Genomic DNA, 24,069 nt, shown 5'->3' on the forward strand with positions numbered 1-24,069 from the left:
AAAATTTAGGAAAGTGCGAAGAGCTTGAAGGGAACAAAAATATGGATTAAAGAAGAATTGGATCAAGGAGAAATGGAAAATATGCGAACATTATGTTTTCATTAAGGGAAGGTGTGGCATTCATGTCTAAAAGCACTTCTTATAACAGCAGGCAATTCTTGGAGTAGGGCATAGACTGCTAGTCAGCTACGCGCAAGCTGGAGCATTGCCCTGATGTGTCAGCTATACAGAAGGCCAGTCGACTAGAGAGTGATGATAGTAGATCTGAGTCAGCAGCTGTGTGTGTTGCAATCAACAAAGCAGGGACAGAGAACTGGATGACGCAACGCTCGAAACCAGGCATCACCAACCCAGGAACTCAACTCAACAAGAAGAGGGGTTAGTAAACTCTTTCAAAATTAAAATTGTGTCCACCTTTTCAATACAAATATATATTTTTAGTGGTTAAATTCTACATGAATGAAACACACCAGTTAGGGACATGTTTCGCCCTAGTTATGGGCATCTTCAGCCTATATTAATCCTAAGGTCAAGAATTAAAAATATAAACATTGGAACTTATAGTAAACTAACTTTACTAAATACAATTGTCTTATGCTATTTACACACATAAGTGCATTAACCTTGCCAGAATTTATGAACAATGAATTACATTTTTTACAATGACCAGACCTCCAATTGCAGATTGGATTGATCAGAACTTGAATTGGGGCTTCTCAATAGTATTGACTAGAATTTATCACTGCGTGAATTGGGGTTTCTTCAGCTGTTATAGTCGCCTGAGTCATAAGAATTTTTACAACACCGGAATCTTGGATAAAATCGTTAATATTCAATTTATAGTCCACATGTAGTTGGAAATGAAATCCATTCAAACGAAGACAACATTTGGGCCAAAAATAAATGAAATTTATATAATTGTAAATTTAAGAGGGCTTTCTTTTGTACGTTGCTTTAGTTACATTTCTTATCCAAATCTCGTTGACCTTATTCTGAATTCTATTTGTATTATGAACAATGAAATTTGAATTAACTAATTTTATAATGACTAGAATTCCAATTGTGGATTGGATTGGTCAAGCGTGAATAGGGGTCTCTCAAAATGTATTGACTAGAATTTATAACTGCGTGAGTTGGGGTTTCATCAGCAGATATGGTCGCCTGAGTCATAAGAAATTTTAACAATACCGGAACCTTGGTTTAAGTTGTTCATGTTAGGGTTTGAAACAGTTCGAATATTCCTTTAGAAAGAAGCATGGTTATGTTTTAAGGTTGAAGCGTGTAAGTAGGATACATATTGTTGATTTCAATCATTGTTTATCGGAATAAAAATATTCTGTCATTCTTGTGGATAAACTTCCCATTGGTGCATATTCAATCTGGGAGGAATATGAGTTGTCTGTAATTGTCTTGTCGATGTTAGCTGGGATCCATTGTTCCAGTTGTGTCTAAACGGCTAAGCTTGCTCCTAGTGTAGTATCGATGCTTGTAAGAAGAGGGGTTCTCTAGGAGGCAAGACAACACAGAGAGAAAAGAAGAAGAAAAGAAACTTAAGCCAGCGTTAAATTTGAAAGACATTTGGGCTAAAAAAAAAAAGGGTTTACAAGGTCTGAGGAAGCCAGGGGGTTGGAAGAGGAAATAGTTAGCTCCCCAAGTGGATCCATTATACAGTTAGAAAAAGTACGAATAATGAGAAGTAAGGTCTTTGTGACAGCAGATATACCCACGAACAGAGAACTAGACTGGGTTGTGGGATTAATAAATATAGAGGGTATATTGAGCAAACTGGCAAATGATGAAGTTAAAGATCTAATGCGAGATAGTGTGATTATTGGAATGGCAGAGACTTGGTTGCCCAGGGGGGCTACAATGTACAAATACCGAGTTTTAAGATCTGGAGTAGAACGAAACATAAAAAGGAGCCTGAAAGGGCGTTACCCGGGAGGGATATCAGTGATCGTAAAAGATGAAATATGCAATCAGGTAGAGTCATGGGAATCGGGATGTGAAGAAACGATTTAGGTAAAAAGAAAGAAAGGAAATCGGAGTGGGAGGGAGATTTTCATAGGTTTTGGTTACAACCACCCACCGGGGTCCCCGTTTGGGAAGATCATCTTATTGATGTTGTAAACCAGATTAAACTAGAAAATGAAGAAGCGGGAATTATTACAATGGGTGATTTCAATGCAGGGGTTGGCGTAAAGAGTCCATTATGCAGTAGAGAAATTGGTGAAATATTAATAGAAGGAAGAAGAAGTAAAGACAAAGAGTGTAACAAAAATGGAAAGAAATTGCTGGAAATGTGTGCGATAGAGGAATTGTTCATTTTGAATGCGGGCTGGTTGGGGAACAAATCAGGTAACTAAACATACACAGTCGAGTCAGGAGGGAGTGTTATAGACTTCGTGTTGGCATCTAGGGAGGCTTTAAATTATGTTAAGGACATTCAGATAAAAAATTGGACAGTGTCTCATCATTTCCCAGTTGATCCAGTTACTGAGAGATGAAGGTAAATAAGAATAAAAACAGCATTTTAACTATGTACAGTGAAAATTAGTAAGGCATAGGTGGAGTGAGGAACATTTAAACGAATTCAGACTTTTAATTCAAAATTGCCCTTACTTTTTGGTAAATAATATTGTACAGAGTAATATAAATTCAAAATTTCTCCGCATCACAATGGAGCGCATCTTCTTTCTACTCTTTCACTCACTTCGATGTGCTTAAAGTGTGCTCCATAATTGCTAAGTTAGAGTGAAATTGTAATTCTTTTGTATTCAGCATTTTGAGGAACGCCACAATGTCACGTAGCAGGCAGTCTGCGGAGAAGCAGAATCCATGAACACTGGTGATGCCTACAGTTGGCGAAAAAGTGTGGCTCATATAATCAGTTTGTACTCGCTGAACAATATTGTTAATGCCAATGAAACTGCATTATTTTTCTTTTAAAGTTGAGCCCAAACGGACTTATGATTTTTAAAGGAGAGAAGTGCCAGGCCAGGAAATCATACAAGGGTAGGGTCACTACTGTGTTGTAATGCAGACAGAAGCGAGAGACTTCCTCCCCTTGTCATAAGAAAATTTGATAAGCCACGATGTTTTAAGGGCATAGGATACTCTCCATGCAAGTACAAGGCATCTAAAATGTATACAGTACAGTTATCCGATGAATAAAAGCATTTACTCAGGGGAGTCAGCAGAATTTGTCCTTGTCTTTGAATGATTTTTTTTTTTTCTTTCATTACATGAGATTATGTTTGCCGGTGAGTTATCCAATACTGTAAATGCACCTTGTTGGATACATTTTGAAAATAGTTTTTTTTGCATGGCATTTGAAAGGTTTAAACGTCAATCAAAGTAAATTACAAGCAGTTACGGGTCATAGAATATTTCGTGACTTGGCAAGGGTTGGCATTTCTGAATTACGAGTTGGTGGTTAATTCAAAATCATGTAATTTGAAGTCCGATTTTTACATCCTCATGACGTTGAATTAACAAGGTTTTACTGTAACAATATTACAACCTGCGACACTTAAGTTTGGTGATTGAAGTCGGAACGGTTGATCCGGCAACACTGGTGACACACAACGCTGCACCTGCATAGCAGCAGGTCTTGACCACCTGCTCCCAACGTTGTTCAGTTGAGCTGTTCAGTTGTGTCCCGTGTAAGACCTATTTGACACAGTGTGTGTTTAGTGCATTGGTTCTGAACTGCGAACAAGAACATGAATGACCAAGAGATCAATGTACAGTTTTGTTTTAAGCTTGGCAAGACACTGAAACACATGTGATGCTGGTACATGTTTATAAAGATCAAGCACTGTCCTTGAAGTGTGTGACCTTAGTTGTGAATCTGGTTCACCCGTTTTCGAGGAGGCCGGGAAAGTGTTTTCTGACAACCCCCGTTGTGGAAGACCAGCGACCGCCGTCAGTGACGATAACATTGAGAAGGTGAGGACATTAATCACGAATGATCGTGATTAACTGTACGCATGATAGTGGATGAACTGAAAATTAACCATGAATCCATGCGACAAATCGTTACCCAGAAGTTAGGGAAGAGGAAAAAGTGTTCTCGTCTTGTGCCACATCACTTGACTGATGATCAGAAGCAGGCACGTTTAGAGGCTTCACAGGATTTTGTCGAAACGGCGGATGCGACACCAAATTTCTTGAACTGTATTGTCACTGAGGATGAAACCTGGTGTCTCAGGTAGGCTGAAATTAAATGGCAAAGTATGGAATGGCGTTCTCCGGGATCCCCTCGTCAGAAAAAAGGCCAGAGCCAAAAAGTCACGCATCAATCTCGCTTTGAAAGGAAAGGGATTTGATGATATTCTTGACATCCAATGAAACGTGACGAGGCTTTTGAACACCATCCCAAAGGAAGCCTTCTTGCAAAGTTTCCAGGACATGTATCGCCGATCTCAGCAGTGCATAGATATGGGAGGGGACTATTTTGAAGGAAGGACAGTATGGTCACTGTCGTGCATTGGTCATCTATGTTGATAGTACAGGACTATTCACTGAACTTCATTGTCACAGGTTGTATTATTGAAAGCTTGCACAACTCTCAGGCCACATTAAACCTGCATTACCACACGTACGTTGAATGTCAGAAAGCTACCCTCCTGAGCACCTGCCACATTGTGAGAAAGTTTGTAGGAATGACTTCTCATCTGCATTAAACTAAACAGCATGAAGATCCAGGCCCCAATTCTGGTGTTAATGAAGGACAGATTCCCAAAAAGGTTAAATGAAAATAGTGTTTAGGGGACATCATTTGTGCACATTTCCTGTATATATGTATGTTGTAATTATTTCAGCAGTAAATATTTGTAGATATCTGAATAGTTTGATAATCAAGAGATTTTTTGTGTCCACATACTTCCTTTATGAAAGTTTCTGGAACTTCTTCCAGTATACAGGGTACAAATACATCCGTAGCCAGATTGTTCAATGAGTTTTGTTTTTGACTAAGTATAAGTACATTGGATTTAATTCTCATACTCTTTAAGTACTGGTAGTTTTTTTTGTATTGTTTAATGTAGTCTCAGTTGTTATTCTTATCAATGATTTATAAACTTATCCATTATTGGTCGATGGTTAAAAATCTTTGTAGAAGTGAATAATCACCTTTGGAAGTACTATGAAGATCAATCAAATATAAACAGGATTATTGTTCCTGAACATCAACAGTTGGTAGGACTGGCCCCGTGCTTCTGCTATGCTTAGGCGGGACCGTTAGGAGTGGGGAGAGCGTGCTATTAGATATTTCCCGCTGTTTCATCAGTAATGCTCACGATGTCAGAGCAACAGGTGCACCCCTCCACTGCGTAATGCATATTGTAAAATTTCTTGCTCGTGAAGGAGTTACAGTGGTGGGAATTTGCCAGAGATTGACTTCACAGTTCGATGATCAAACATTGTCAAGGATATGTGTGTTTGCCTGGCATAAAAAGTTCAAGGAAGGAGAAGAAAGTGTGGAAAGTCATCAACTTGATCACAGTCCTCGGACCAGCATTACAGATGAAAACATTCGTGTGGTTAAAGACATTATTGACGACGATTGACAGGCAAGAGTATCAGAAATTGCAGAACAAGTCTGAATCAGTTACGGGAGTTGTCAAGCAATCATCACAAACAACCTACAGTTCCGTAAAGTGTGTTCCAGGTGGTCCTTCGCCTTTTGACCAAAAATCTGAAGTTAAGACATTTGGAGGTCTGTCGGAAGCTTACAGCAAGGTTTGCGAAAAAGGTGATGCATTTTTATTTAAGTCGGATTGTCACCTGTGACGAAACATGGGTCCACCACTACACTCCCAAATCCAAACAAGTCAGTAAGGAGTGGCGGAGGAAAGGGGAGGCAGCACCAGTGAAAGCCAAGACTCGAGTGTCAGCTGGCAAGGTTCTTGCAACAGTTTTTTTTGATTGGCAAGGCATTTTGCTGATTGAATTTTTGGATGAGCGACGCACAGTCAATGCTACTTACTGCTGCGAGCTGTTGAACAAGGCGAAGGTTGAATATTGCCACAAAAGACGAGACTAACCAATTCGACAGGTCATCCTCCTCCACGACAATGCGCAGCCCCATACTCCAGCTCTGTCTCCGAGCTACAGGAGAAATGCACTGGACTACAGTTGATCATCCTCCTTACAGCCCGGACTTACCGCCCTGTGATTACCATTTGTTCAGACCGCTTAAAGAAGCTCTAGGAGGTCAACGATATGAAGATGACGAGAGTGTGGAAGACTTCATGCGCAACTGGTTGGTGACATAACCCTGTTCTTTTTACGGTGAGAGCATCAAAAAGCTGTCCATACGCTAGGACAGATTCATTTCCAAAGAAGGAAACTATGTGGAGAAATAAATTGTAGTTACCTTGTGTTTTTCAGTAAATGAATTTAAATAAAAAATAAAATCCCGTTTATATTCGATCCCCCCTTATAACATAAGAAATCTCTAAAGATGTGTCATAACTAATGTGCTATTTTTCTGTATACCTTTTAAATGTAATTTATTACAATTTCAGAAGTTGTTGTTCTCCTTTCCAATATGTACAATTGTATTTAGTTAAGTTCATACTTTTTTAGGTGTAGTTTTTAATAACTCTTGTATTCAATAGTAAATTCTTATTCTATTGGACATAACACTGCAAAATATTTGTAGAAGGTGGACATCACTCACTGAGACCAGATACACCCAGTCCATCTGAACAGAAACTTGGCTCTGCATGGGAGACACTAGTGCTGTTTGCTGTCAACTTTACAAAGCTCAATGTTCATATGAACATGGGTAATGTAATGGGAAATGTTACGTAAGTATGAACCATTAATAGTAATAATTAAAAATGTATTCATGATTTACCAGGTTATCAAATGAGCAGAATGGCTGCACATGTTAACATGCTGAGGTTGGCTGTTCTCAGAATGGTTTTCTGATGTTTCCCATTTCTCACTTCAAGGCAAGCTCTGCAGTATTTCCTACTCAGTAAAAGCATGCCATATAATTTCATCTCACCTCATCCCTGGTCCCATATCAGAAAAACTGGACAGGTTATCAATTATAATCAGTTTTTTTTCCTTCTACTATATTAACCATCCAAACTACTATTAAATTTCTACATTGATTGGTCTGCTAATGGTAATAAAATTCTCTGTGGTTCCACATTCTGCAAGCATAACACAAAACACATCTCAAGAAGGAATTGACATAATGTAATAATAATAAAATTGTCAGGGCAACTTTCCAAGACTTTGTCATGCTGTAGAGTAGTTGGGTGACTGGTTCAATGACTCATTGCCCTGTAGTAGTGGCATAGATATAAATTTGTGGGTACACTTTCCATTTGCACATAAAATATATACATGCATATTTAGTAATTTGATCACACACTAATTTATGCTATATTTTCTTCTTAGTGTTTTCCCGCTGGTGCAGGTTCTGCTGTTCTAATGTTAGCTCGCCATTTGCACTGTGGTCTGTCCAGAGTCTTCATATCAGCATTCACTGTGTCATGCCAGTGCTGCTTTGGACATCCGCATGGTCGTTGCCCATTAATTTCAAAGGTGTGTGTGAAATTAGCAACTGTTCCAGGTGCAGAACGCAGGACATGACCATACCATTGGAGGCTTTTTCCTGTGCCTTCACAGTGATAGGTGCAATGCCCATTTGCTGGCAGACAGTGTCATTTTTGACATGATACAGGAGTGTGATGTCCATCAACCAACGGAACATACGCATTTTTGTGGCGTGTAATTGGCGCTCTGTAGCTTTGTCTGGTGGTCGACATTCAGCACCGTATAAAGCAATAGGATGTACTATCATGCGGTATATTTTGGACTTCACATGTAGTGGCATCCTTCTGTCGTAGAGTATGCCTGTGACTTCCCTCCATCTCATCCATGCTGTGTTTATTCTACTTCGCATTTCACGTTTCCTGCCATGAGTCTTTAGGTGAGATCCAAGGTACGTGAAGCTTACATTCTTTGTTAAGGGCTCTCCTCATCGTGAACTGAGCCGTTGCTTGGGATAGTTTCTAGGTATTCGGTCTTCTCTTTGTTCAGTCTAAGACTGTATTGTGAGAAACAGCTGTTCCAATCTTCAAGTTGACGCTGCAATTCACTTCTGGTGGTATCAGCAGGTGCAATATCATCTGCGTATAAGAGAGTCCAAGGGACACGCCTCTGCAGGTCCCATGTAATTGTGTCCATGATGAGAACAAAGAACAGTGGGGACAATGCAGAGCCTTGATGTACACCGACTTTCACTGGGAAGCTCTCCAAGATGCCGACAGCGCAGCGTACATGACTTGTGTTGTTAGTGTAAAGCATCTTGATCCAATTGAGAAGCATTTCTGGTACACCATGATAACGAAGAGCATACCAGATCACACAATGTGAACACAGTCAAAAGCTTTTACAAGATCAAGGAAGGCAATATGCAGTGGTTGTTGTGCTTTTCAGTGAGCATTCTGGCAGTGAAGATGGCATAGGTTGTTAATGGTGCTTTTCCTCTTCATTAGCAGAGTCTCTGCTGTGTATAGGAACTCTACAGTCTCTCTACAGTTCGGTAGTGATGGATCATGGCATTCCTCAAAATTCTTGTATCAGTTTAGCAGAATTTGGTTGGCTGCATTTAGTTTTGTTCATCCTTTTAGGAGGAGGGTGCGATCTTTACCATTTGGGTAAACCATTTACTGAGATAATGGAAATTATGAATTCTCCCAATCGTTCCATGGGTAGTCGTCAAGGTGGTTTTCCCTGGGTGTAAGTTCTCGAAGTTGTCTTGTCATACAATATCTGCAGCCTTGTCTTCATCGCTGTCTCATGTGGAACGTAGACAGCGATGACAGCTTTCTTGGAGATTTAGGCTAGGATTATAATGTCTTCTGCAAATACCAAACACCTGATTTTGATCTTTCCAGTCCTTGCTCCATTGGTGACCTGTTGGATTCCTAGATTTTTCATTAAATTTTCCCAGATTTTTATGACTTTTTCGAGCACCAGGTTGAACAAAATGGGTGAGAGACAATCTCCTTGTCATACACTGGTTTTGATTTTGAAACTCCACGCAATTTCTCCTCTGAACTTCACCTTGATCTAGTGTTCATGAGATTCTGTTTAATAAGGGTGTGCATGTTATAGTCCACACCTTGTTCTCATAACAGTGAGAAGAGTGTCTGGAGGCCAATTGGATTAAAAGTCTTCTTGAAATTGATGAATTCCACAACAGTTTTAGTGCTCCTCGAGTGTTTTAGTTGTAGAATGGTTTTCAAATGGAAGGTCTGCTCGAGGAAGGAATGTCTTTGCTGAAATCCTCCCTGATATTCACACACTGGCTCCCTTTATTGTCTTGTAAAATTCTGGAGAGTGCTTTGTAGGCTACTGGGAGCAGTGATATCGTCTGTTAGTTGCTAATATCATTTTAGTCACTGTTCTTTTTTTTTTGCTTTACGTCGCACCGACACAGATAGGTCTTGTGGCGACGATGGGACAGGGAAGGGCTAGGAGTGGGAAGGAAGCGGCCGTGGCCTTAATTAAGGTACAGCCCCAGCATTTGCCTGGTGTGAAAATGGGAAACCACGGAAAACCATTTTCAGGGCTGCCGACAGTGGGGTTCGAACCTACTATCTCCCGAATACTGGATACTGGCCGCACTTAAGCGACTGCAGCTATCGAGCTCGGTGTCACTGTTCTTGTGTAATGGGTGTATTAGAGCTGTTTCACAGTCATTAGGTATCCTGCCGATCTCCCAGCAGCTAACCAGAATCTGGTGTGTGGTCTCAGTGATTGCACTCTGCTTGTAGTTTGAGGCGTTTGACAGTAGAAGTGACTTCCTGGAGAGTTGGTGGTTTTAGATGGTTGGTGGATCTGTGATGAATCTTTATACGTGTAGCCGTTTTGACAGGCTCTTCACAGTTGAGCAATTGTTCAAAGCAGTTCACCAGAAGTTTAACATTCCCACAATTACAGGTGGCCATAAAAGTTTCTGGTGTTGTATAGTCTGAATACTTTCTCCAGATTTTTAGTCTTGATCGATCGTAAGATCTCTACAGTTGCCTGATGGTCTTGTTAGACTGTCTTTGCACTGTTGTGAAATTCTCCCAGTCTTTGTGTCGCCTAGTCGAGTTTCATTTCATCCAAGCTATGGCACACTCATTGACCACACTGTCACAATCTGTGTTCCATCACCATTGAAGTTGCTTCCTTCGAGGTTGTCCGATGTTAATGATGATTTCACATATGGCAGACTTCAGTTGGTCCCAGTCACTCATTTCTCTTTACAAAATGTCAGTTGTAAAGCATTCTTTATTTTCACGAAGAAATTGAGGATCAGTTTTCAGTGGGTCTATATTAGAGGGTACTTGTTGTTTAGCGCATAGCCCGATTTTCATGTGTGGGAAGAAATAGTCAGCATCCACATTCCAGCCCTTACAAACTCTCACGTTCATGATCTCTTTCCTATTACGCCATTTGCAGTGTAGTCTAACTGAAATGAACCAACAGCAGGGATTAGTGACTGCCAACGTTCTAGTATCTCAGCTTTCTGGGAAAGGCTGTGGACATGGTATGCATCTGGTATAACCTACACAGTTCTATTAGGTGCATACTGTTGATGTTGGCATGCTTATGTGGTGTGTAAGGTCCGATTGTGTCTCAGGGTCTTCATTATTTCCCCAGTTGGGTGCTGAAGTCACCTACGAGGATCTTAACAGGGTGATCGGGTATCTTGCCGATCTCATTTTCGAGCATCTGCCAGAAGATTTCGGTTTTTTTAGGGTTCTTCTTATTGTCATGAAAGTCTCTCTTTGTTCTCGGATGCTAGTTTTCCTTTTAATTATTCTGTAAACTTGTGACTCAAAATACATATTGTCAGAAAATTTGGTTCCTTGAACTGCTGTCAATGAAATTTTGCATTTATTCGTGAAATTAGTAAATTGCTTTAGAGCCCACCTGGTGGTCATGATTGTTGAGGCATCAAATCTATATGATCTGACACCGTGGTTAGTCAGTTCGAATCCCATTGGTTGAAAAAGAAATTCACCATCAGAATGTTGGTCAGCAGAGTAGGGGAACTAATGATGGTATACAATTTTGAATCATTAGATTGCATACTAAAAGCCTGGATTCTATTCCAAACCTCTTCACAGTGTTCATACGGAGTGAGGGCATATGGTGCTGTTGATGGCGATTTGTCTGTCAGGTGGGGACGTTAAGCCTTGAGCAGACCCCTTGGTGCTGTTCAACAGGAGTAGATTATGTGCGGGCACTGGGTTTCACCTTCTTCCTTCCTACTATCATGTATCACATCTTTAATTTCATCTCATTAATTCCTCTCACGAGGTTGATGTCAGGAAGGGCATCTGGTCATAAAAGCTCATTACACTTCATCTCACTCCATATCCGACCCCGTAGAGAAATGGGGCAAGGGTTGGACATACAGTCAGTTGTTTGAGCTTACTGGTTGATGCGAGTTAAGACTGATATAACTTGAAAACAATATTCTTTAACCCATAAGTGTGTACATCTATTTAGTATTAGTATTGTGCTGTTCCCGCGTCCAGGTCGAGTCGCAATAAGATCCAGACTAGCTCGAAATTATCGTTAATCTTCAGTTTAGTGTCGAATTGGGGTCGTGAGTTCTGGTAGAGAGTCGCTGAACATGATAAATGGCTGAATTTGCATTACATCTACATGTTGAACGTCTCCAGTTTGCGATTTGGTTCATTTCCTCAAAAAATTCCTGCGATTCTTAGCCTATGTTCACTTATAAATATATGCTTAACATAACTAGTCATTGAAAGAATGAATACATTTTATTTAACATGACCTTATTAAATTAAAAAGATCTTGAAAATGATTTGAAAATCCTAATATCTTGAAAAGAATCTAATTATTTCATCACCTAACTAACCTACTTATTATTTATAAAATGTCCGACTCGTTGGCTAAATGGTCAGTGTACTGGCCTTCAGTTCAGAGGGTCCCGGGTTCGATTCCCGGCCGGGTCGGGAATTTTAACCATCATTGGTTATTTCCAACGGTCTGGGGGCTGGATGTTTGTACTGTCCCCAACATCCCTGCAACTCATACACCACACACAACACTATTCTCCACCACAATAAAACGCAGTTACCTACACATTCCAGATGCCACCCACCCTCATCAGAGGGTCTGCCTTACAAGGGCTGCACTCTGCTAGAAATAGCCACACAAAATTATTATTAATAAAATATTTAAAATATATAAAATATTTAAAAGCGTCTGAAGAAGTACTGGGAGGACCGCAAAGCCCGAACAATCCCTTCAAAGAGACCTGAATGACGGACTGACTAAAGTGATCCTATGTGGTCATAAAAGAAGAAGAAGATTTAAAAGCCTTTAGTCTCAATTGAAAAAGTTAAATTCATGCTGTATACATGCTTTCAGTGGGATATAGAAAATGTTTCTGATGCTCATTATTCAATATAACTCATCAAATATAAAATCACGTTTCATATCCTTGTTTCTTCTTTACGCAGTCTAATTTCTTAAATCTTCCACTTAATTTATATATATTACGTTTGCCAATCAATTCACAGGATTTCAGTTAGCTTTGCCTGCATCTATCTGTTAATACTTCATTATCACAATCATCACACTTGTCAACCATCATATAAAAGAAAAACATTCGTCTTCTCATTCATGTTAATTTGAATATTTCCAAAATATTTGTCCCTAACATTCACACTTCGGGAAGAAAAGATAAGCCATTAAATCATCATTTTTGCTCTAAAAAATAACCAAAGTTACCATTACTGCTAATTATTTAAGTTATTCATCTAAAAATAAATATCAATTTCCAAAATTAAGTTAAGTGCCAATGTATTTGTCATATGTTATCTGTCATTATGTTATGAGTTACACCTGACATCTATTTATTTACCGAGCGCGATAGCTGCTGTCGCTTAAGTGCGGCCAGTATCCAGTATTCGGGAGATAGTGGATTCGAACCCCACTGTCGGCAGCCCAGAAGATGGTTTCCCATTTTCACACCAGGCAAATGCTGGGGCTGTACCTTCAGGCCACGGACGCTTGCTTCCCACTCCTAGCCCTTTCCTGTCTCATCGTCACCATATCTCTGTCAGTGCGACGTAAAGCAACTTGCAAAAAAATAAATAAATATATATATATATCTATTTAATGTTTTTCTTCTGGAAACTCTGTAGTCTGACAACTAAGGAGATTCTACTAATCAATGGCAACATCCTTCAAATACAGATAACCTCTCCAGTGATACCTTTTAATATGATCAAACAAGCCTCCTAACTTTATTTGAGTAAAAATATTTGTGGTAAGAAATTCAGGACAATATGGAGTAAGTTCACATTAACTTTCCTATGTGGATTTGTTTTTGATGATCTACAGGTATTTAACTATCATATGCACGTTATATGGATCTTATTTTATGTTATATATGGAATACTGAAGGATTAATGTGTGTTATGGAATCAAATATAACTATTCTCAACCTTAAATTGCATCAAATAAACATCGTCATTAAAATATCCATCTCTTCAATCTCGATGAAAAATAATCATCACCATCATTACTTTTTTTATTACTCTACCATTCTTCACATATTTATCATCTGCTTCACATTTCACATCTCGTATTTCATTCTTCATTACAATAACCACAATAATCTATCTTAATTTGATGCATATTACTTCATAATTACTATTCATCCACTTATATATTCCATTTTGTTCTCAATTATCTTCAGATTCCTCTCATTTTCTTCATACATCTTCCTATGACCTCGATATAACCTGTATATGACATTACATTAACTCCATTTCGTAGTAAAACATCCTAATATAATCCTAACATTAACCACAATGTCATGTCATATCATATCAACAGCTGAAGTAAGTTAACCTCTTTAATCAATATTGATTGCATTACAAACGCATGGTTTGGTTATCACTGGTTAAATATATCCTAACTCGAAGAACTTGTCATTCTGGTCAGATGACTACCTAATAACCTCCTGTGTTATCAAACCAATTGCCTTTCCGCGTAACATCACTTCCTTTGACTATAATTCACGACAGCACTGCACATATATATATTTCACACAAATAGAAAACGGCACTTCTTAAAAACATGATATTAAAATTACTTACAGTATCAATACTTTAATAAACTCATCTTTTCTTCCTGTTTTCCCTCATTGCTGTGTGTATGACCAGATGGTTAGGACATACTGTCAGTACGATTGCGACATCGTATCAGCCTCCGGAAAACATCTGGGTAGGTCTCTTCTCTTTCACCGTCATCAGGGAATAGGTTTGTCGGCTTCAAGTCCCTATCTTCAGACAGCCTTTGCCTCGGTCTTCTTAGCACATGACATTGGCCATTTCTTGCACAGTTGGAACAGAAATATATATTAAGATGGTCAGTTTTATCATCTTAGTGCAAAACCTTCTATGATTTAGAAACGTATTGATATTAATGCTTCTTTTACTCGACTCTTGCTAAGGTCTTGCAGATTACTAATATGGTTATCAAAGTTTCAATTATGATGAGATTTAATTTCCTATTGCTTGTTTCTAATCGCTGTTATACTTATTATTTTCTTGAGAACAAGTTAAGATGCCGGGTACTTCTTTCTCTTGGTGTTTCATGATGTAATTGATTACCTACGATTCTGTCCAGCTGTTCTGTTTCAATTTATCAATTTACAGAAGTGTGGTATTCTCATTATCTCGCACGATTTCTCCACTGTATATTCCTATTTTTCTTTCAATTAAAAACCTTCCTTTATGACTATAGTCTTCTTTCCGTAAATCTTCCGTAGTGATCTGCTTGAGTATGTTCCTTCTCGAATGGAATTTTTTTTTAATAATAAATTTTTAACAATATTCCCTCTTTCATTCTTTTTTCACTGCCTCCTATATGTTATTTCTCTGCTTGTACCTGGTAAAAGTATGATCATCTTGACATTTACAGTTATATTAGCAAGTTATTTTTAATGTTCTTGCAGCATAGCGTCCATTTTTGTTCCAGAATATTCACTGCTAACAGTGAAATGGCACAGTATTATTATTATTATTATTATTATTATTATTATTATTATTATTATTATTATTATTATTATTATTTACGTAATTTGTACAGACGATATGATCGGTTTATTTGTGAAGTTATGTCATGAGACCTGTGCTGTAAATATACATGAGTTTAGTTAATATAAGAACCTGTAATTAATAGTATATAATTTATTATTACCTGTATATATGATGTGTAATCCGCTACAATATTGTGCAACACATTGTAATATCCAGAATGGCACTAGGTAAGATGAGAACTATGTAGAATATTCTTTACATTATATCTTGGCTTTAAGCACTCTAGAATTTATGAGAAGGTCTGTTGTGGCACATATATAAGGAGATGGTCTTGATGGTGGAGATGAGTAATTGTTTAGTAGGAGTTATGGTTTAACAGGAATTGTACTTGTGACCTAGTGTTGTGGCTGATATGTTTGTAAGCAATCAGCAGTGAATTGTCTCAAGGTTGCAATCTCCATGTGCTCAGTGATAGGCAGTTGTTAAAAATGGTGGTTTGTTGATGTTTCTGCAGTGGTGTTTTGTTTGTGACAGCAGTTTATTAGGTTATATGTGTGTGGTTAATGTGAAAATAAGTTCTAAATAAATAAGTATACCAACTGACAGCATTTTGTGTGCATCTTTGTCAAGACAACATGGTTTTGCATAGGGTTTGAATATTTACGCTCCCAAAGTTTGTGATGTGCTTGGGTTTAAAGTTTGAGTTGATGAACTCTGACTTTCTTTTCCCCAGAATCTGAAGGCCTGAATGCACCACCATTGTTGACGGAAGATTGGAGATTCCCTGGGGTAGTAACATCTGCATCATTGTTTACCATCCTATAGGAAATAGTAAATAGATTGACTAGGGGTGTAGACAGACACTCTTCAGTGATGGCCACTCTGAATCTTATTCACAAGTGTTGGTGATTTTTACAGAGCGATGGTGCAACAGAATAGATAGATTTACCTGATGACATAGATATTTGACTAGTACCAGAAATAATGTTTGTTGAACCATGAGCTGACCAGTCATGCTAAACCTTGTATAAGTATGCACGACAGTATTTATCAGCTGTTATTTCTACAAGTTTAACTCATTGCAACCACAACATATAGTATAAAATTACTGTAACAGAAATATAACTCGCTATAAAGTATAACAACACTGTGAACTGTAAATCTATCAATATAACCTAAAATGTTACATAAGTACACAATAGAATAGGTACCTACTCTTCCTACTTAAACATTTTTAGTTTCCATTACCATTATGTAAGGCAAAAGAGTTGAAATTGAAATCATGCTGAGGACTCAAAGCTGAATCTTTTACTCTTCTATGAAAATGTATTACCTACTTACATTAGGATTGTTGACCTAAGAGAGAAAATCAGATTTCTCTCTTTGAATTAAATTCATTGCTCAAAGCAGCATGTTCTCTGAACCTACTTGTTTAGTGGTAATGACATAAACATTTCCAGTTATAAACAATTTGTGTCTTGAAATTTATGTTGTCATAACCGAAAACCGTTGCCTTGTTTTACGTAGTTGAAACAATCTGCTGCTGGGCTGAGTGGCTCAGACGGTTAAGGCGCTGGCCTTCTAACCCCAGCTTGGCAGGTTCGATCCTGGCTCAGTCCGGTGGTATTTGAAGGTGCTCAAATACGATGGCCTCGTGTCGGTAGATTTACTGGCACTGCGGGACTAAATTCCGGCACCTCTGCGCCTCCGAAGACCGTAAAAGTTGTTTGTGGGACGTAAAGCAAATAACATTATTATTATTAACAATCTGCTGACTACTGCAGTGAACATAAAGCATGTGAAACTGGCTAATATTGATAAGGATTGAAAAGGGACATTATTGAGAACTTTGTTTTCCAAAGAGAGTGATCTTTTATCTTACAAAGATGTTAATATTTGTATTACTTAGTACAAATTTGGCCCCTTAAAACAAAGCCTCCATGACTTAAGTGGCAGCACACCAGCCTCTCACCACTGGGTTCTGTGGTTGAAATCCTGATCACTCCATGTGAGTCCAGCTGGCTTTGTGCTGGACAAAGCGAAGGTAGGACAAGATTTTCTCCGGATCATCATTTTTCCCTGTCATCTTTTGTTCCAGTAACACTCTCCAATATAATTTAATTTCATCTCTGTCATTAATCATTGCCTCAGAGGAGTGTGACAGGATTTGGCAGCTGGCCCAATTCCTGTCCTCTCTGCTAGATGGGAGCTTTATTCATTCCATCCCTGATCTGGTCAAATAACTGGAAACAGGCTGTGGATTTTCATTTCATTGCTTCTTGAAACAATAACAATCACTAATCATTTTATTTTACAAATCATCATAGTAACTGTTGGTGTTGTTAATGTTGCTTCTTTAATAATTTTAATTCATATTTACCTTATCATTGTCATTAATCTACATTTTCTTAAAATTTTGTGTATCAGCTTGTGAATGGAGGAATTAGGATTATTTCTTCAGTTATATCAATAAATAATAATTTCGTGTGGCTATTTCTAACAGAGTGCAGCCCTTGTAAGGCAGACCCTCCGATGAGGGTGGGTGGCATCTGCCATATGTAGGTAACTGTGTGTTATTGTGTTGGAGGATAGTGTTGTGTGTGGTGTGTGAGTTGTAGGGATGTTGGGGAAAGGACAAACACCCAGCCCCCGGGCCATTGGAATTAACCAATGAAGGTTAAAATCTCCGACCCGGCTGGGAATCAAACCCAGGATCCTCTGAACCAAAGGCCAGTACGCTGGCCATTCAGCCAACGAGTCAGAAAGTTATATCAATGATAATAATAAAAACATTCATGCATTTGCTAGTATTATTTCCTTTATATTATATACTTTGCTTCAGCAAATAACACTGTAGGTCTAAAATTTGTCAGATATTAAATAATTATCTTCAGATTTAAAATGAGGTAATTAATTAATTACTTGAAACATTATTAAAAGCTTTCTTTTATTGTTTTCAGATGGCTAACAAAGGACTTCAAATCAGAAGGGCGTCTGTCCATTGGCAGTAATGGTCACAAGAACATGTATATTGGGGTTGGCTTAGGTGGCTCAAGTCTGGATGCCAAGGGTGGTATCGTTGGTGGTACAATTGAACTCAGCAAAATTGATACATTCAGTGAGTATTTACTAATTAAGCATGGATGATTATCTCAGTGTGTGAAATTCAAAATATTTTTTTAATGTTACTTATTTCATCCCAGTTGTATGATAATACAATTACATTTGTGATGTTGATATTTAAAAAATTGAGTAGTGGCATATAATTTTAGTGAAATGGCCATAATTTGTGATATTTGAAGCCATTTCTATTCAGTTTTGACTCAGTTAATTTATAACTGTTAGGTTCATCAGTCTGTCAAAACTAATTTGTAAATAAATAACTTTATAAAATACCTGAAACAGAAACATATGATAACAGAATTATGTCTGAAAAAGGAACAGCTTAATTAAAAATAGAATAATATGTTTCATTCTTAAAAGAACATCATCAGATTCCATCTCATGGCTAAATGGTTAGCATGCTGGCTTTTGGTCACAGGGGTCCCGGGTTCGATTCTCAGCAGGGACAGGAATTTTAACCAGCATTGGTTAATTTCTCTGGCACGGGGGCTGGGTGTATGTGTCGTCTTTATCATAATTTCATCCTCATCGCGACGTGCAGGTCGCCTACAGGCGTCAAATCAAAAGACCTGCACCTGGTGAGCCGAACATGTCCTCGGACACTCCCGGCACTAAAAGCCATACACCATTTCATTCTTTCATTAGGTTCCATCAAATCACTCTTAGAGAGGTACAAACATTTATGTTTAAATTCTGTTTACATCCTTAAATACTTGAAATTTGGAACTTATCTTAAAGAAGTCATCACTTCTCTCCAGTCTAGCATAAAATGCACGATGCAAGGTGGTGTAATACTCTGTTGTTGGCGTGAGTCCAGCTGGCTTTCATTGATCACCTCCTCTGTTAAAATGTGATAACCTGGATCATCTTCATCTGCTTCTAGCCACAACTCATTGTCTTCCAGTGTTGCTGAATTTTCACCACCTTGGAGGAGAGTGTTGTGAAAATCCTCCGTTTCCAATTCAGCTGTGTCTGGTTCAATCTCTTCATTTATTAAAAGTTTCTTCCAAAAATTAATCAAATTTGATGGTTTTATATCATTGATAGCAGATACGAAATTGAAAACCATGGATCTAAAATTGTAATCTTTAAGATTCTGTATCGTATTTTGCCCTCTTGTATCTTCTTCTCTTGCAGCTGGTTTGTCAACTTCCAAAATTTCATTTAAAAGCTTCTTTTTTTGTATATATGCTTGACTGTATAGATGATGCCTTGATCCATAGACTGGATCAGAGAGGTTGTATGTACCAAGTTCGATGGCTGCAGTCGCTTAAGTGTGGCCAGTACTCAATATTCGGTAGCCCTGAAGAGGGTTTTCCGTGGTTTCCCATTTTCACACCAGCCAAATGCTAGGGTACCTTATTAAGGCAACGGCCGCTTCCTTTCCTGTCCCATTGTTGCAATAAGACCTATCTCTGTTGGTAAGATATAAAGCAAATTGTATTTTTTTCTTAATTAAAAATAGAGAGGTTTTGCTCACTGGCAAAACCATGCACCCGATCTTTTTATAATCACTGGTCAGCTGTTCAACTTGTGGATGTGCTGGGCAATTGTCCTTTAAACCTAGGGCCTTCACTTTATCATACCTGCCAACTTTCCCGATTTAGGTGGGAGACTCCCGATTTTCAACAGTTTTTTCCCGCCTCCCGATTAGTCTATTATTTCTCCCGATTTTAGTTTTTTTGTTGTTTTTGTTTTGTTTTTGTGAACTTCAAACATTTGTTTTCAAATCCCACTATTTCAGCTTTTTTATGCCAGTGGCCAGAAGTCCTTCGCTCATTAGCTGCTTTTAAACAAAATATCGATGTTTATTAATGCGAGAAATGTGCGCGAATCTGCGATGTTTACTGAAACCTGTTACCACGACTCCTATATCGATTGTCAATCTCACATTCTCGCGTGCTATGTTCGTGTACGTTTACATCAGTTTAGTCGATTCTACAGACCAGATATGGAGTCTTTGTTTGTAATTAGTGACAGGATTTCAATGATAATGGCTAGTGACTTTTCTAGAGATTTTTGGAGCCATTTGGTGACAATTCTGACAAATTTTATCTCAATATAATGAAAATAAGAGTTTTGTCTGTACATTGCTCAGAATTTTAAAAGAATTATATTTCTGTACCGTTCGTGACCACAGTAACAAAGGGAAATGCACGTTTTAATTTTCCGTAATGTATGTACGTACAACACGCATCACGAAAAAACAGCTGAAGAGAATTGAATGAAAATCGGTATATAAAGTTGGGGAATAAGTCTCTACAATCTAGGCCATAATTAATTTATTCATGCTGAGTGAAATGGTAGTTCACGGGAAGGCCTAAAATTTAACTCTCAATTATCTGTTATTATTGGCCCTATCAATAAATACTAAATAACTTCAGTTATATATTATTACATTTCCTATCATTTGTCTTATTTATGCATTTTTAATGTACTGGCTATGATAACAGAGTTATTCTTGAATTTGGATTTTTGTTGCCAAGTCCATATCAGTGCCGATGTACTGGTACGAGAAAATGGGTGAACAGTATGTAAAGTCGGGGAATAAGGAAGTACAATCTATGCTATAAACAGTTTCATTACCCTGTTCGGAATGGTAGTTTATTGGAAGGTGCCAAAAATGTAATTTTTAATAACCTATCTTATTGGTCATATCGAAAAGTACTACATAACAAAAGTGACAGAGAATACAGTTTCATATTATTTATGCCTTATTCAGTATTACTGTACTGACTATAATAATATTGGTGGTGATGGTGATTAAATTGTGAAGATGATTATAAGAATGAGAAAAAAGGAGGACTCACTTTACATTAGATGCTCCAATATCACAGAGTCAGAAGAAAACTAAATGTGAAGGCCTGCACTATAGAAAGGTTATAAAATTGATCAACAATAACATTACATTGGCCATTGTTTGTTGTGATGTGCTCTGTGTATTTTGCTGCCATTTATCTCCGATAGATGGGATTACTGCTGCGTACCGAGTACAACAGCCTGCCTGAATATTAGGGGGAAGTAGCTGGGGAATTATATCTCTCTCTTCTTTAGCATGCCATTCCTCTGGTTCATAAATTTTCTGATACTACTGGTATGTAACACACTGGATCATCATACTTATTCCAGCAATTTGTTCCTTACTCTGTGATTGGAATGAGCAGTGTGCACTCTTAACAGAATAATAGTGGAGGGGCGTTTATGGATGTCTGCAGTCTGGTCATTCTACCTCTGGTACTTTGAACTGTTAGACACTGTCGTACTTTTCGTTATAAATGAGAAAATTTGCTGTTTTTCATTTTATCGAATATTTCATATGACAGCATTGCTTTTAATCGCGACATTCATACTGACGTCGTTGAAATGACCTATGTTGACTAGTTGGGAAAATTATAAGAATTCTTTCTGAGAATTCTGTAGCCAAGCACGGGTACATCAGCTAGTTATTTGATACAAATAGCATTGCGCTTTGCATAATCATGCAGGCACTTGATGCACTATATTAATTGCTAAGTAATGGCATCTAAGTACATGACTGATTCACATGCGTGGAGCATGAGTTCGTACTATTTTGCCTACAATCACAGACTTCAACATGTGATTTCCATTAGCAGTAGTGCTAGCAATGCAGAAACTCCATCTTTACTGATCTTCTTAGACACTTGGATACTATCTGGTAACACTCTCCATTATAACAGTGTCTCATCATAATTGTACAATTGCGCAGGCTGTATATTTTCAGCTTTTAAAAAATTTTTCCTGAATGACTCATCAGCTTTGTCAGCACTGAGACTTTCACTACATATGTTTAAATTTGTTATATTGTGAAAAGGAATCATTAGTATCAGGGGACAAAAACTTCAAATATTTGAGAAGTTAAATAATGCAAGATGAAAGGTTGGAGAAGGAAATCAGCAGAAGGGTACAAGCAGGAAGTACATTCTACCAGAATGTAAGGAACCTGGTGTGGAACGGAGAAGTTCCTATGAAATGTAAAGGGATAATGCACAAGATGTACTATACTCTTATATTAACATGTGCATCTGAGACTTGGACTTCGACAGCAAAAAATAAGAGTAAAATTCAGGCCAATGAGATGAAGTTCCTGAGGAGTATGGTAGGGAAGACAAGGAGAAACAGAGTAAGAAATGTTGAAGTCAGGAAAGAGATAAGGGTAGAAAAGCTGAGTGATAGGATGGAGAAGGATCAGTTGAGATGGTTTGGACATGTTATGAGGTTGGAGGAGGAAAGGATACCAAAATAAATGTTGAAGGCTAAGAAAGAGGGCAAGAAGGAGGCCCAGTGCAAGATGGATGGACTCTTTCAAGAACAGTACAAGAAAAAGAAGACTGGATTGAAATAAAATTACTGAAGAGGAGTGGTAGAAGGAAAGGCAACGGTAGAGAAGTACCATCAACACCACAACCTGGCAATCCACAGAGGCAGATTTTACAGAAGATAAAAGTAAATGACCAAAGCACTAATATAATAGTTGGAACACATCTTAGTACATAGGACTAGCATCAGAAATGGGATTCAGTTGCAGAACTGGGTTAAAAATTCACATTGTTTTAATTTTAATTAATTGATTGAAATATTCATATACAACCAGGAAAGAAAGATATTACAGTATTCATATTGATGAAGAGTAACTTTGGATCTTGTGGAGTCAAAATTATTTAAATCTATCTCAGAATCATGTTTGGGAGTACATCAAATAATTTGGAACAAGAATGGGCTCTTCATTGATAGTGCAGATAAATGAGTAGGTTGACTACATTTTGTATCTATCTGACAGTTATAACCAATAACCAGGGGCCTAGAAGGTGTATACATATAACTGAAAGGATTTTCATTTAATTACATCCAATAATTTACATATCAGGAGTAGGTCCTGCTAGAAGTTGAAGCAGTGATATTTGGAGAATTATGAAAAGTGACTTCCCTTTCTCATTAAAATGGAAAATTCTTCATTCCTACTTTCTTATGTTACACGCAAACCTGACAAGGAAGGGTGGTGGCAGTTGTTTCGAAGAATTATCAGAAACGCAAACTCCTTCCAAAGATTTAGCTGCTATGGTGTAACGGTGTGGACCAGAGAGGGAGGAATAGGCAGGTGGTGTAGGTTTCCTTTATATACATGCAACCATTATAGTGATCGCAGGTTTGTGTTGTCTGAAAGAAAGTGACTGAACACAACTACTGGACAACTTCGTTTTCTCACCTCAATACTCCATTGTCAGCACTAAGAGTGGACTTCCCTTTATTGAAATGATGAATTACAGATTTATGATATGCATTTTAAATCCCTATTAATGCCACTGTAATTGCCAAGCCTCAGCAGGCTATGATGTACAGCCTTGGTACACGAACATTTCCAGGAAATACAATATTTACTCATGTATTAGACCACCCCTTGGCTTTTCGTGATGAAGAAAATGAAAAAAATAAATCTGTCATATAAGACCCCACAACATAATTAGTCAGAGAAGAACAACGATTCTGCTTCGAAGTGGGTGCAAGTCTTATTGCAGCTCTGATGACATCGCACAAATTTGTGAATAGTTTCGTCCGTACGACCTACGCTATGAAAACGCGTCAAATCTATGCAGTACATCTGTGTTTCGTAGTTAAGAAATGTCCGCCCCTGTAGTGTAGGTGTACTGCAGCCCTGATGACGTTGCATAAATAGCTGAATAGGCCTAGCTTCATGTCCGACCCGCGCATTGCAAGCATGCATCAGTCATGCTATATGTTTGTTTTGTAGTTAATGTCTGCCAGCGTAATGGTTAGCACAATTAGTTGCTGTTCTCAGGAGTCTGACTTCGAT

The 24,069-nt window shown here is 38.1% G+C and overlaps 1 protein-coding gene across 1 annotated transcript in view; it reads left to right on the plus strand.

Annotated features, from left to right (window-relative positions):
* tweek (transmembrane protein KIAA1109 homolog tweek) overlaps positions 1-24,069 on the plus strand; it is an 843,591-nt gene that overhangs the window by 719,177 nt on the left and 100,345 nt on the right. The window contains 2 exon segments of the mRNA XM_068226772.1: positions 6,671-6,818; positions 18,077-18,234. Coding sequence (XP_068082873.1) covers positions 6,671-6,818; positions 18,077-18,234 — 306 coding nt within the window.

Source organism: Anabrus simplex, chromosome 1 (assembly GCF_040414725.1).
Source record: "Anabrus simplex isolate iqAnaSimp1 chromosome 1, ASM4041472v1, whole genome shotgun sequence".
Lineage (NCBI taxonomy): Eukaryota > Metazoa > Arthropoda > Insecta > Orthoptera > Tettigoniidae > Anabrus > Anabrus simplex.